Below are 14,651 nucleotides of genomic sequence, written 5' to 3'. Positions count from 1 at the left end.
AATTTATTTTGTTCTTATAGTATGCTCGTTTTTTTTTTATTATTTTTATATATTTTTTTTAGTTCTATCGAAAAATGTCTTCGGTAGTTGTTCTTATCGTTTTTATTTTATATGGTTTCAATTGATCTTTTTTTTCTTGTAAATTTTTCATATTTAATAGGGGTCATCGTTGGCAAAGACTTGTTTGATTAAATCAGTAATATATTCATAGAACTTTCCCTTCTCTACATCTTTCTTTATTATATATATTTTGTACCGTTTCTTTCTCTCTTTGGGTAACAGGTAAGTGAAGCAAATAACAAATTCCATACGACTGACAAGTTCATAACGAGAAAACAAAAAAGGAGCCGTGAATGTTGTGATAATGTCTACACCACTTGGAGGTCGTTTTTATCACACCCTAACAAGGAAAAGTACCGCACGTGTGTTTGATTTGCCTATTCCTGAGGGACATAAGGTACTCTCTGCTGGTCTACGTGCATATGGGGCTACCGGGATATTAAGTTCCTTTTACGATGTGGAGCGAAATGCGTGGGTAGTGCAGCATGATCCAATAGACCACAACGCAGCTGTTTTATTACAAGTCGTCACATTGGTAGATCCTGATGATTTATATGATGTTGTCGTCTCTACGGTTTCCCTTGCAGATGGGATGACAGAGGAAGAACTAGATATACTTACCCGACGTACAGAAATACATAAACTTTTACGTCAAGATGTGTCACCACAACAAATGAAGGGGAAACATAATGAAGAGGAGCTTGAGGAGTTGGGAAAAGAAAAAAAATATTTACGAGGGAATGGTCCTGAGGTTGTTTCCCTGATATGTCCTACGGTTGATGGTTACACGCTAACAGGAGGTGGGTTTTCATCAGGATATCCAGTGCTTGCATCCTATGCTGATGTTCGTGAATCACGTAGTGTAAACCGATTTTGTTTAAGTCTTACTCATGAACCATATCGTTCTCATTTCCTCACGGTGAATCCTAAGCATGTTCTCTGTGATGCGGTGTTAACTGAACGTCAATCGCACTATGCTCTTTCTCTTTTATCAGAGAAAGTGGAGACACTCTACGAAAGTAATGCATGGTCTGTGATGGCGGCTAAAAATCCTTCTCTTAGGTGTTACGCCATTGGTTTGCGTCTTCGTATGGCAGTACAATGTATCCAAATAAGTTGTGATGTGTCTGACATCTCATGTAGGACATTTGACTCATCGGATAATTATTTTCATTCATCGCATGCTGTAGATGGTATTACTACACCTAGTAGGAATACAAATTCCACTGTTGCTGATAATAATACTTGTAGTAATGGTGTAAAAGTAGAGCACAGAAGCCAAGGGCGTTGGAGAATTGAGTTAGAACCACCACATGGAAAGTTTTTTTTTACATTTGGTGCCTCACGAGCCTCTAATCCCGTCATGCTTTCGGCATTTTATAGGTAATTTATTTTTTTTATATCGACTGAATGTGTACCACTCTGCAAGTATATTTATTTATTTTTTTCATTGATTATTGATTGTATTTTATTACGTGTTCATTTTTGAATGGGACATCCAGTAATAGTAAATGATCTATGGTATTGACCTGGCGTCAGGAAATACAACATAAATTATTACCATCTTCAACTTTTTATCATTATCTATCTACTGATATCATTTATTTTCATTTTATTTCTTGTATGTATTGAAAAAAAAATATATTGCATCCTTTATTTTTTCATTCTCTCCTTTAAATGATCCATACCTTTTTTTTTATCTCCCACAGTTTCACTATTTGATTCAACACATACATTATCCCATCTCAATAACGTCTAGAAAACACACAAATACACAAAGAGAAAGAGAAATATAAAAAACATAATTCATCACTTCCCATTATTGCCATGCTGCAGTACACACTCGCACGGTGTATGCAGTACGGCTCCACACCGAAAGATATCCGCTACGGCATGGAGGCCCGCAAGGCGTTACTTCTCGGCGTGGAGAATCTCGTAAAGGCCGTCGGTGTCACATTAGGCCCGAAGGGACGCAACGTGGTGCTGGAGATGCCGTACGCCGGACCAAAGATCACAAAAGACGGTGTAACGGTGGCTAAACACATTGAATTTGAAAATAGTTTTGAGAACTTGGGTGCCAATCTCGTGCGGCAGGTGGCAGGGCTCACAAATGACAGTGCGGGTGATGGAACGACAACGGCGACTATTTTATCGGGCGCTATTTTCCGTGAGGGATTTCGCAGTGTGGCGACGGGAACAAATCCAATGGATTTAAAGCGGGGAATTGATCTCGCCTGTCGTGAGGTGCTCGCCTCATTGGCGGAACAGGCAAAACCGGTAACTTCTAAATCGGAGATTACACAAGTGGCGATGATTTCAGCCAATATGGATGAGGAGATTGGGGCTCTTATTGGGGATGCTATGCAGCAGGTGGGAAAGGATGGGGTTATTACAACACAGGAAGGTCGTTCACTTAACACAGAGCTTGAACTCGTTGAGGGAATGTCGTTTGAAAGGGGATTTACGTCACCATACTTTGTAACCAATACAAAATCACAGAAGTGTGAATTGGAGAATGCACTAGTTTTTGTGGCTAACCGTAAATTATCAAGTGTGACACACATACTTCCTGCTCTTAACTATGCTATTCAACAGAAACGTCCTCTGCTGGTTATATCAGAAGATTTAGAAGGAGAAGCCATGCATACCTTTTTATATAATAAGATGCAAGGACGGATTGGAGGATGTTCAGTAAAGGCACCTGGTTTTGGTGATATGCGAATTAACCAGTTACAAGATATAGCTGTCTTTACTGGAGCTCAAATGATTTCTGAAGATCTTGGACTTAATCTTGATCACAATGACTTCTCTGATCGGTTTCTCGGTTCCTGCAAGAAGGCAACGATATCTCGTGATGAGTGTATTCTCATGGAGGGAGGTGGAAGTGCTATTGCGGTAGAAGAACGTGTACAGATGATACGAGATATGATTGCTGCAGAGGATCATGAATATAATCGTGAACGACTTGTAGAACGTCTGGCAAAACTATCGGGTGGTGTTGCCGTTATTAAGGTTGGCGGCGCATCTGAAGTTGAAATAAATGAAAAGAAAGACCGTATTGTAGATGCACTGAATGCCACACGTGCTGCTGTGGCGGAGGGTATTCTCGCCGGTGGTGGAACAGCACTACTTATCGCGTCTGTACGACTGGACAGTATTGCAAAAGACCGTAGTTTACCACCAGACATTCGTACAGGTGTAAATATTGTTAAAAAAGCCATACGCCTACCATCTCGTTGTATCGCTAGTAACGCTGGTGTAGAGGGAAGTGTTGTGGTGGGCAAAATCATGAAAAAGAATGATCCAACGTTTGGATACAATGCCCAAACAGGCGAGTATGTGAATATGTTTACAGCGGGTATTGTGGACCCCATGAAAGTTGTAAAGTCTGCGATAGTGAATGCCTGTTCTGTGGCGGGTATGATGATCACAACAGAAGCCGCAGTAGTAGAGAAGGATATGCTCGCAAAGGAAACACGTGTAGAGGATAGAGGTATGGAAGATAAGGAGAAGCGTGAGGGACTAAATACAATGCGGAAACGTGTGAATGAGTCACAGGCACCACTTCCAGCACTTTCTCCACCGATGAAGTTCCCGATGAAAGGAATATAGAAGCTTAAATTTATCAAACAATTGTTATTTATTTATTTATTTATTTATTTATTTATTTATTTATTATTATTATTATTATTATTATTATTATTATTATTATTATTATTATTATTATTATTATTATTATTATTATTATTATTATTATTATTATTATTATTTCAGGTGAAACATTTACGCTCTGTTGAAAAGGAGAGTAATATGATGAAACATCACTTGGTTACGAATGGGAATTCTTATGAGGACTGGAAAAACTACTGTCTATTCTTTTTATTTTTTTGTATTCCTTATTTATCGTCGCATATCTATATATATATTGCCTCAGATATTGATATTTTTTTTCTTCCTGACTATAATGGGAAGGAAAAAATAATAACATTGTGTGATGGTACTATTGCTATTAATCTAAACATGATAAAGAGGGGACGTTTATCCACCCAAAGTTTGCATTGTTCTGTTTTCTTCTTGAATCGTATCATGTGTTTCTTCTTTTTCTTCTTTCTTTCTTTTTTGTCCGTGTTTTTAGAGTGTGTTTATACTGGCTGGATATATTTTATCGGCTGGTAGAGGAGAATCATTATAACGAAAGCAATAAGAAATTTGTTTGTGTAGCATTGCAAACCACATCACAGTAATCAACACATACAAAAAAAAAGGGACAAAAGAAAAACAACAACCACAATTCGGACGGGAGAGTGTTGTGTACAAATATATATTCATTTACATTTGTATAATATATATATATATATATATATATATATATATATATGTCAATGAAAATAAAAAAGATAGTGGATAACAAGCCGGATGAGTCCCGCAATCCTATAAAACTCATTCTCCTTGGTGACAGTGCGGTAGGAAAGTCAAAGTTGGTGGAACGGTTCTTAATGCAGCGTTATGTTCCTGTGCAAATGTCAACATATGCCCTGACACTATTTCACTATGACTTCATTGACGAGAATGATGAGGCGGTGGATATTGATATCTGGGATACGGCAGGACAAGAAAGGTTTTCCACAATGCACCCCGCCTACTACCATGGGGCTCATGCGTGTATTTTGGTGTTTGATATCACACGCAAGGCCACATATAAGAATCTGGAAAAGTGGCTTGGTGAATTGCGTAACTACCGCGAGCACATCCCGTGTATTGTGGCCGCTAATAAGATAGATACAGACCCGTCTGTGATGTCAAAGGCCTTTGCATTCGTAGATAAACATAATCTTTCGCTGCACTACGTTTCTGCCGCTGACGGGACAAATGTTGTGCAGCTTTTTGAAGCTGCCATAACAGAAGCGGTAAACTACAAAAGGAATCCAAAGAATGACGATTTTATGACACACGTACTTGGATTTATCAAGGAGGGGGAAGAGAAGGAAGTAGGAAAGAAGGAAGAAGCAGCGACGGCAGCTCCATAGAGCGTTTCTGCTAATTGAAAAGGGTTGTAAGGATGGTGATATGGAGGCTTCTGCCTTTTCTATCTCTTCTATTGTTTTTACTGTGAAAGAGGTTTTTTCTATTGAAATTCTTTTTTATTTTTAGGTAAAGCATATAACAACATAGGTTTTCTTTATATGTATATTTATGTGTGTGTGTATATAATGTATATTCATAAATAAATGAAAATTAATGGAGAGACCTAATCTGTTTTCTTTTTTTACTGTTTCTATTTTTATACAACTACTTAGTGAAATTACAAGCGTCTAAACGGCATCCCTGTTTTTTTTTGCCTTTTTGGGAGGGAGGAAAACACATCTACCACACAAGAAATAAAGTAATAAAAAAGAACAAATGACGTTCAGCATTCCGCCACTTCCATGGGGATACGATGGGCTTGCCAGCAAGGGCATCTCAAAGGAACAGGTAACGTTCCACTACGACAAACACCACCAGGGATATGTGACAAAACTCAACGCCGCCGCCCAGACAAACGCCGCACTGCGGCGCAAAACAGTCGAAGAGATCATCAAGACAGAGAAAGGCCCCGTATTTAACCTCGCCGCACAGATCTTCAATCACACATTCTACTGGCAAAGCATGTGCCCCAGCGGCGGCGGTGAGCCAAAGGGAAAACTCGCAGAGGAGATCAACGCCTCCTTTGGCAGTTTTGCAAAGTTTAAGGAGGAGTTCACAAACGCCGCGGTGGGCCACTTTGGCTCCGGCTGGGCGTGGCTGGTGAAAGACACCGCATCGGGTAAATTGAAGGTGTACCAAACACACGATGCGGGCTGCCCACTGACGGAGTCTAACTTGAAGCCACTTCTCGCCTGCGATGTCTGGGAACATGCGTACTACATTGACTATAAGAATGACCGCGCCGCGTATGTGCAGACGTTCTGGAATGTGGTTAACTGGAAACATGCGGGGAAGCTTCTGCGGAAGACGGAGACACCGCACATGCGTAGCGATTTGTGATATTGCTGAATTATATTCTCAAATGCAGTCTGTATTTGTGTGTGTGTGTGTGTGTGAATACGGACAGAAGTAAAAAAAAGAAAAAGGAAAAAACGATTATGCATAGGGTATGTTTGGGTAATCATTTTTTCTCTTTTTTTTTCGTTGTTGTTTTTGTTGTCCGACTATCTAATGTGTTGGTATCGTTTGTTTTTTCTCCTTTGTTTTCCTATAGGACTTTGGGATGCGAATATGAAATGAGAAACAGTAAGTTTTCTCACCTTAAAGTGTGGATTAAGAGAGACTGTTTATCCTATTTTTCTTAGGGAACTTACTGTGTTTTTTTTCTCTTTTGTTTGTCGCTCATATTGCGTTTGTGGAATTTGTGAGTGTGTGATTGTTCTTATATTTAGTCTGCTATTTAATGTGTGATCATCAGAGAGCGAAGAGTGTTATATCAACTATTCTGCTTTTATTCCTTTGTTGATATTATTATTATTATTATGGATTGGTTCTTCTTTTTTTCTTTGTTATATTGTTTTCTCTCGTTGGGGCATAAAATCTACCCACGGATCATTTTTGGTCTGTCCCATAACTCACAACGTGGACATTTGAAGGGTCAAACCCATTAGGGGACTGGATAAGACCTGTGGAGTGAAATCATTTATTGAAGCAGAAATACAAACCTAACAGAGAAAGAGAGAATAAGAAAAAGAAAGGAGCAGAAGGGGAAAAAAAAAAACAACGTGATATTTAAAGTAAAACAGAGAAAACCAAAGCTGGAAAGAAAGACGTTCTACATTACGAATTAAGTGAAAACCGATACAATTTTCTTCTCATTTTGTGTCAACATGGGGAATGGCGTCACGAAGGAGAAGAGTGGCATCCAAAGAGGAACAGTACGTTTAGATAAATCTCCAGAATTGTGTGGACAGCTGAGATCCGAGTCAACTATCCACGTCAACGGTAATGGCAGTGATGACCAGCGTCCTATTCCAATCAGTGATGCTGAAGGACAGAAATACGCCAACCACTCGGAATCTGTGGCACTAGAAGATGTTATCGGACCAGAAGACAGTGCCACAGCACGGTACCGAAAGAAAAATACTATTGGGAAAGGAGCATTTGGTGAAGCCTATATTGTTGAACGTAATCCAGCTTATCCATTACCAAAACGACGAGAAAGAACAGGGGAAAAGGAAGAACCCCTTAGAGAGAAGCGTCGTGTTGGGGATGATGAACCACGTCTTTTTGTGGCTAAAGTAATGGATTTAACGGCCATGTCGCCCAATGATAGACGTTATGCCCAAACAGAAATTATGTGTCTTGCTTGTAATCATCACTTTGCAATAATTCAGTATTATGAGCATTTTTTTATAGATGATGAGGATGAAACTATTGTAATTATCACCGAATTCGCAGATCAAGGTGATTTGTGCCGCAATTTGTACCGACAGAATAACGATAACTTTCTTTCTGAAAAAGATGCAGGACTATATTATGTTCAACTTCTTCTTGGGCTTGATCACATTCATCGTCGTCGCATGATACACCGTGATATTAAAACAGCAAATATATTTTTGACTAGTCGTGGTTTTTTAAAACTTGGTGACTTTGGTTTTTCACAGCAGTATGATAGTACTGTTTCTAACCCTATTGCGTGCACTTTCTTGGGTACAAGTTATTATTTATCTCCTGAAATGTGGAAGGGGCAACGATACGGTAAAAAAGCAGATATTTGGGCCTCTGGTATTGTTCTATGTGAATTATTGGGAAAACGACGCCCCTTTGAAGCAGATTCTTTACCACAGATGAAAGAAGTTGTACTCTCTGGTAAAATGTGGCTTCCACCCACTTATCCTGATGAGAAGGACCGATTAGCCGGTAATCAAAAGGGAGGGGAGAAAAGTGATGGGAGAGAACCTGTATGTTATGTATCTAAAGAGATGCGAGAGTTCTTGGAACTTGTCTTGCAGCAGGATCCAGAAAAGCGGCCAAGTGCCTCACAGCTACTTAAAACACCGTTGATGCAGCACTATTTATGCTTATTTCGAAAACGTGTAGAACACATGATTGCCGTGGATGATGCAGAGGAGGAGAAGTATAAAGCCTCTCCCGCTGAATTCGTGGATTCCCCGCCCAGGTACTTCCTTTCAAAGGAGGAAAAGGCATTGGTGTTAAAAGGCATCGTGGAAGGTGAAGAGGTTATTAATTTAGAGACGGAACGGGAGATTTCCACCAGTGTAGCCCCACGCATGGAGAGTGTGGTGTACAAGGAGTCCGGCGTGGGTCAGTGGAAGGAACGCTATCTTATCCTCGGCGATGGATTTTTAACCATGACCCTTGCAAAGGGAAGAACAGCAGCGGGAACTGGCGAGAGGAGTAAAAAAGTTCCACTAGAAACTATTAACTCGGTCGTACCGGTATTGCATGATCATCCGGTTAAGGTGGATGGTGGTTCAGGTGCAGAGCCAATAGTGCTGCAGCACTTCTTTGGTATTTCAACACAAAACTCACAGTCTGTCATGTTTGCCACAAGAACAGAACAAGAACGTGATCGATGGCTTTCCGCATTGATCGTGGCACTGAAGATGGATTAAGCTTCTAAAAGAATCTTCTCTTGGTCTTTGTTCTTTACACTTTACATATTACGCTTCACATTTTACTCTTCCATTTGTTTTTTTTTTCATTTGTCTCATTTTTGAATGTTTCTAGTTGTTGTAATTCTTTGAGAAAATGAAAGTTGGAAATATTGGTGTTTTTTTTCTTTTTTCTCTTTGCGTTCTTCGTGCTTGTCATTAACTTTTCTCTTTTCGTACGAACTGTTGTGTACGACGCTTCTCTCAGTTTGACGCTCTTATGGGGATTTACAATGGTTTGTCACTCTCCCGGTTTTTTTTTCTTGTGCAAATATTTCACTCCAGGGAAGTGGAAACGAGAAAAAAGAATAATAAAAAGGTGAAAAACAATGAAGATTTTCTTTTCTTTTTGAATGTTGTTTTTGTTTTTTTATTAGGTTTTCTGCAAATACGTATTTCAGATATTGTATGTTTGTTATACGATATTACTATATGAATAACTTCTGTGAGAACTCATTCTGGTTCATTCACAATTAGCTATTTGTGCATAAATATCTTCTTCTGCATACATCTCTCTGACTACGTGTTTGGTAGAGACTTCTGGGGATTTATTCACAGAGTGTTGGGGGGTTTCCAGAGAGAGAGAGAGAGAAAGAAAGAGAGATAATATAGCCAGAAATTAAAAAAAAGGAAGATAATATGTGGAGAAACAAAAAAAAAAAAACAGCAGTGGTTCTTCACGGTACGGCAGATCTCTCTATATTTTAATCAGATACAATTTCTAGGCTTATAGTTTATCTTTTTTGCGTTGATTTTTGTTATTACCCCAATCTTGATTTTTTTTTATTGCTTTTGGGATTGCTGTTTATTTGGAGTCCTGTTTTCCCAATTTTAAAAGAAAATCCAGTGCCTCTCCCTTCTTGTTGCTTCTTTTTGTTTTTTTTTTAATCGGTTCACCCCCTAGACATTGTCGCATGTAGGTCTCTCTCTCTCTTTCTTTATATATATATATATATATATATATATATATATATATATATATAATGCAAATAAGTGTTTTCTTGTGTTTTTTAACATTTCTTCTTGATGTAAATCAGGTAAACTGAAAGTGAAGAACTCGTAGGGGGCAGAAGGAAACGAGCAAAAAGGTAAAGAGAAAATATATTTTTGCATTTGTATCATATGGATACATTCGTATCTATCAATCAGTCGAAGCTGACGGTTTGACAAAAAAAATACAAATACACTATATAAAGATAATACCTATATATTTATCTATGTTCAAACCTAAGTTATGTTTTTTTCGATTTGCGTTTCTTAATTTCTTTATACATTGAATTGTTTTTTGGGGAGTATTTGTTTACGGAGAATAAACAGCTGAGCTCTTTTTTCCCTTTAAGACACGCATCCGAGGGGGTGATATCTTCAAAGTACACACGGTTCAAACTTAATAAGAAAAGTTCAAAAGAAAAGAAAAAAAACAAATGGAATCTAACAGTAATTAGAGAGAGGAGGGAGAAAGAAAAAAAAAGATGCTTATTTTCTTCTTTTCGTTTGTTTCTTTGTTATGTAACTTGTTGACGAATGGGGAGATGGATGGTTGGGAGTTTCATTTTCTTGGAAGAGTAAACTGTGTTTTAGGTTGAATGATTGCATGTCGTAAATGTGACTCTTTCTTTATATTCATTTCTCTCTCTCTCTCTCTGTGTTGATGTCTTCTTCCTCCGTTAGTTTACATTTACATTAAGAATGTGAACTGGTAAATTAGTCAATATTAACCATGTTACTACCACTATTATTATTGTTGCTATGTTTGTACTTCTTTCCCTATATTACTGGATTGTTCTTCACAGCAAGAAGGGAGTAAAGGGAAACGACAGAGCATAAAAAGAAAAAAAATAAAAAAGCAGAAAAACACAAAATATAAAAAACGTATCCCATCATTATATATGGAGCGGGGTAGTGCGAAAACATCTGGCGTATCGGACTCCTCGGCTGCTGTTTTCCAGCGTGGACGCGATGATGAGAGTCTCTGGGATGATGGGGAACTTATTCGCCTGTGGAATGCGCAGCTGGAGCAACAACAACAGAAACAAGAGGAAAAGAGTATGGTATCAAAGATAAATGCACTCAATACAGAATTATCAGATAATAATAATAATAATAATAATAATAATAATAATAATAATAATAATAATAATAATGATAACAATAATGATAGTTTAATCACCTCGGAAACAAGCGTAGAGGAGAGCAAATTATCCTCCGTGTCTGGTTCATCATCTTTGTTTTGTGGTCCCAAAGAAACAATGAAGGGGTTTCCGCGTCATACAGGTACTGTAGTTGCCCCACTGGAGCCAGTTTCACTGATGCAGGATGGAATTAGCAATCTACCAGTGGATATTCAACGCCTGGTTTCAGCCTTTTATCGTGCGGGATATGAGTCTGGGTACATTGTTGGTCGTAATGAGAGGCGGAGGAGTAACGCGAAGGTGAACAATCATAACAAGAGACCACGGGAATGATTAGAGACGTGTACGTTTGATAGTAGAAGACAATAGGGTGAGAGAGACAAAGAGCAAGAGAATCGGAAAAAATGCCCAGAGCAGAGAGGGTATTAATATACATATACATATGTTTTATCCATATTTATGAGATTTCATCATCAAAAACTACTCTTTTCGAGAGGAAGGAGGGAATATATATGGAGCATATCTCTTATTTGCTACTCTCAGACCCTGTGGTACACCACGTTTGCACCCTCCAGGTATCTCACATTTACTACCATTTTGGTTCTCCTATCATTAATCCTCTTTGCTCTCCATTCCTTTTCTGCATCTTTCCCCCATTTCCTTTTATCTCCTTCCTCTTCTTCGTTATTTTTCTCATTTCCACCCATCACTTCTCTCTTCTTTCCTCTTAATAAGGCAGGTAGAAGCATCTCACTTTCTCTCTCTTTCACTCACTTCTCATCACGATTCCTCCTCATGCGGGGCAATCGGCTGGCGAGGGGCGGCGACCCGATGAAGACCCGCTCGCAGCGCCGGCGGGAGCGGCAGGAGAAAATTAGCAAAACAAATCGGGCCCAACGCCAGCAGCGGCGCATCGCACGACTCGTCGCCCAACGATGTGTGCGGGAGGAGGACCATCACATGATGGCCATCATGCAGTCCTACGCCATTCGGCGCAAGGCAGAACGGGCAGCACAACGTAAGGCAGAGGAAGAAAAAAAGAAGGAAGAGGAAGCAGCAGAAACAGCGGCAACGCAGAAGGAGGTTAAACAGACACAACGACAACGGGGAGAGGATAAGAAAAAACAGGAGTTAAAGCAACAACAGCAACAAAAACAATGGTTGCGGCATGGTGGAGGTAGTCGTCTTGGAAAGCGGGGTGGGAAGACGGTGGGAACGCGCAATGTACCATCGGGTAATGGGCGAGTAGTGAGAAACAGACAGCCGAAGGTAGTGACACGATCATTGTATTGATTCTTTCCAACTTTATCCCTTATTCCTCGTGTAATAAAGAAAAATAAATATTGTTAAAAAATTACATTTGTCTATGCACCACAGCTTCAAGAGAAAAAGAGAGAAAGCAAAAAGAAAAAGAAAAAAAAAAAAGAACTAGATTGTGTTGATTACCTTGTCATTGGTTGTCCTTTATTTATTTATTTTTACTTTTTCTACATTCGTTTTGTTTCGTATACAAAGTACCTTATCAAGAAGAGAATACTCAACCTTAACCACCTCTACACATAGCTAGAGTTTGTAGTTAATGACGGTAGGCAGTGCAGATGGCCATGGTGAACGGTACCATGGACTTCGTGTGTACCCACTACGTGATGTGCTCTCCCGCGTGCCATTACCCCCACAATGCCCACTCTCTGGAGTGTCAAAGAAGTGGCGTTGTGTTATTGTTCCAAAGATACATGAGAACTCTAGCTCAGATGAAAAAGAGACAGAAATACTGAAGTTTCTTGATAATGGTATACCTTGTCGTCTTGGTATTTGGAGAAGTGCTCCTGTGTATGAGATATGTGGTAAGGACGGCTTGAAGTTTGTGACAGATCCACGCTGGAACTCTTTTCCAAAGCCAAAGATTGCATTTAAAGCAGGATGGGCTGGTCCAGGTACGCATATGGAATCTCCTGCATACCATCAACTTATTTCTTCATTTAACGAAGTCTTTGTGCATGATGAAAAGACAGCAACTGTAAAGGAAGAGAATGAGGAGTCAACGCAAGAGGCGGCAACATCTACACATGAAGAGAAGATAGATGAGGTGGCCGCACCAAACATATTAAACCTACAGTTATTTCATCGTCAAGACACTAGCATATGTCCCCCTATTCCAACACTTGCTGAGAATTTGTTGTGGCCATCTTTTCTCGAGGATGGTGCTATTTGTGATAACGCCACACGTGTTTCACAGCGTGGCGCAGTAACTTGGTGGCATCTTGATGACTCGGGTGAGTTTGTGGAGCAAACAGGATTGCCACTGTTACCATCAGATCACATAGTAATGCCATCTTCGCTAGAGTCTATGACGTCCCAGCAACAACAAAGGGTGTATTATGAAGCTATTGATCGAGAGTTGTACTGCATTAATGAAATACCGGAAAGTGTGCCTGTAAAATTATTTTTGTATGGACCAAAAGAAAGCTATGATTGGTTTATGCATGATGATGAATCTTCTTCATCAGGTAAGGTGGCAGCACTTGATATTTTTAACACGCCAGATGAGGCACTTCCAAAGGATGAAACACTTTTACCAATTATTCACGTAGCCGTATTAGAGAGTGGAGGTCGTCCACTTATTTCACCTCCTAATATTCCTCATATGGTGATTACTGTAAATGATTGTGTCATGGTGGAACAGCGTCGGGTAGCGTATCTTTTCCTTGATGAGATCTCATACTTTTTGCAGAAATGTGCTTATTGGAGTGGTAACCCTATTGTGTATTATCATGTTGAAAATGATCTACAAGATGAGTCCTATGTTGCTGGACAACTTGTCCCCATGATGATGAACTTGTTTGCAGAACATAGTGCGCTTGATATATATGATGAAATAATTCGACGTCGTGTCGTTATGGCACTCTTTAGCATTGCAACACATGAAAAACATTATAACCTTTCACTCGATTCTAGAAAATCGTTGCATTCCCTTCTTCACGGTGGACATGCTGAGATGAGTGCTATTCTGCAGCAACCAACTCCCTGTGGAGTTCGTGTTGTTTCACTGGAGGAACGATTAAAGAGCTACTGGGATGTGCAGCAATACTGGCCAAAACCGGGTTGTGTGATGAAAGCCTCACTGGTCACACCACCGGAATTGATTTCGAGTGCTATTAAAGGAAATGGTAACTCGGTTGACTGGTTCTTGCCTGTTGTGTATGCGTCATCATCTCCAGTATTTGGATCAGAGAAAAAAACAATAGAGGATGTCTCTGCGGAGTACTTATCAATGTTGAGGTTTGCGAATAGGCGGAATGATCTACTGGCCTTTCTGCAAACACAGAAAAATAAGAGGGATACGGTTCTTGATGAGTTATTTTGAGCGAACAAAAGAAAAAAAATATAATGAGAGAAAGAGATACGCATATAAACAATGCAAGGATGATTCTATGTACGTTTATGCGTATTTATTTTCGCAAGCTTTTGTGTATGCCCAACATTCTCTATGGTTCTTATTGATCAATGTAACCCAAACATTAAAATGGGAAAATAAAAGAAGGATTAACAAGAGAAAAAAAAGGTGAACGAAATTTCTCTAATCCCAAAGTTAAAGAAACATTACGAATATAATTATGGAATGGTTGCTTTTAAGCTCGTGTTTTTCCTTCCATGAGAAGTGAAAAAATAAAGAAAGAGTTTACCCACGAACAACAACAATAAAAAATCCTTTTCATAATGGTTATTTTTATTTTGCTTTTCTTTTCCAATGATTTCTTGTTTTTGTTCTCCCCCCTTTCACTGCATATATATATATATATACATAGTAGTGTGTCCT

The 14,651-nt window shown here is 39.2% G+C and overlaps 8 protein-coding genes across 8 annotated transcripts; all 8 read left to right on the top strand.

Annotated features, from left to right (window-relative positions):
• Positions 1-364: 364 nt before the first annotated feature.
• Positions 365-1,447, top strand: LSM04_004510 (uncharacterized protein; the record flags this gene model as incomplete). The annotated part of the gene is made up of 1 exon (XM_067332326.1): positions 365-1,447. The coding sequence occupies one exon, from the start codon at positions 365-367 to the stop codon at positions 1,445-1,447; it is 1,083 nt and encodes a 360-aa protein (XP_067186896.1).
• Positions 1,448-1,887: 440 nt separating this feature from the next.
• Positions 1,888-3,672, top strand: LSM04_000294 (Chaperonin Cpn60/TCP-1 family; the record flags this gene model as incomplete). Its single annotated transcript, XM_067332325.1, has 1 exon — positions 1,888-3,672. The coding sequence occupies one exon, from the start codon at positions 1,888-1,890 to the stop codon at positions 3,670-3,672; it is 1,785 nt and encodes a 594-aa protein (XP_067186712.1).
• A 764-nt stretch (positions 3,673-4,436) lies between these two features.
• Positions 4,437-5,087, top strand: LSM04_004382 (Small GTPase; the record flags this gene model as incomplete). Its single annotated transcript, XM_067332324.1, has 1 exon — positions 4,437-5,087. The coding sequence occupies one exon, from the start codon at positions 4,437-4,439 to the stop codon at positions 5,085-5,087; it is 651 nt and encodes a 216-aa protein (XP_067186887.1).
• Positions 5,088-5,460: 373 nt separating this feature from the next.
• Positions 5,461-6,084, top strand: LSM04_006890 (Manganese/iron superoxide dismutase; the record flags this gene model as incomplete). The annotated part of the gene is made up of 1 exon (XM_067332323.1): positions 5,461-6,084. The coding sequence occupies one exon, from the start codon at positions 5,461-5,463 to the stop codon at positions 6,082-6,084; it is 624 nt and encodes a 207-aa protein (XP_067186999.1).
• An 830-nt stretch (positions 6,085-6,914) lies between these two features.
• LSM04_000979 (Protein kinase domain) lies at positions 6,915-8,663 on the top strand (the record flags this gene model as incomplete). The annotated part of the gene is made up of 1 exon (XM_067332322.1): positions 6,915-8,663. One exon carries the CDS (start codon positions 6,915-6,917, stop codon positions 8,661-8,663), a length of 1,749 nt encoding a protein of 582 aa, XP_067186743.1.
• A 1,928-nt stretch (positions 8,664-10,591) lies between these two features.
• On the top strand, positions 10,592-11,167 carry LSM04_004640 (uncharacterized protein; the record flags this gene model as incomplete). The annotated part of the gene is made up of 1 exon (XM_067332321.1): positions 10,592-11,167. The coding sequence occupies one exon, from the start codon at positions 10,592-10,594 to the stop codon at positions 11,165-11,167; it is 576 nt and encodes a 191-aa protein (XP_067186900.1).
• A 462-nt stretch (positions 11,168-11,629) lies between these two features.
• LSM04_002683 (uncharacterized protein) lies at positions 11,630-12,127 on the top strand (the record flags this gene model as incomplete). The annotated part of the gene is made up of 1 exon (XM_067332320.1): positions 11,630-12,127. One exon carries the CDS (start codon positions 11,630-11,632, stop codon positions 12,125-12,127), a length of 498 nt encoding a protein of 165 aa, XP_067186815.1.
• Positions 12,128-12,413: 286 nt separating this feature from the next.
• Positions 12,414-14,198, top strand: LSM04_002081 (uncharacterized protein; the record flags this gene model as incomplete). Its single annotated transcript, XM_067332319.1, has 1 exon — positions 12,414-14,198. One exon carries the CDS (start codon positions 12,414-12,416, stop codon positions 14,196-14,198), a length of 1,785 nt encoding a protein of 594 aa, XP_067186791.1.
• Positions 14,199-14,651: the final 453 nt, after the last annotated feature.

The sequence above is a fragment of the Trypanosoma melophagium genome (genome assembly GCF_022059095.1).
Source record: "Trypanosoma melophagium isolate St. Kilda chromosome Unknown ctg6segment0, whole genome shotgun sequence".
NCBI classification, from domain to species: Eukaryota; Euglenozoa; class Kinetoplastea; order Trypanosomatida; family Trypanosomatidae; genus Trypanosoma; species Trypanosoma melophagium.
The sequence above is the reverse complement of the archived record's forward strand: the minus strand, read 5'-3'. Positions and strand labels throughout refer to the sequence as shown.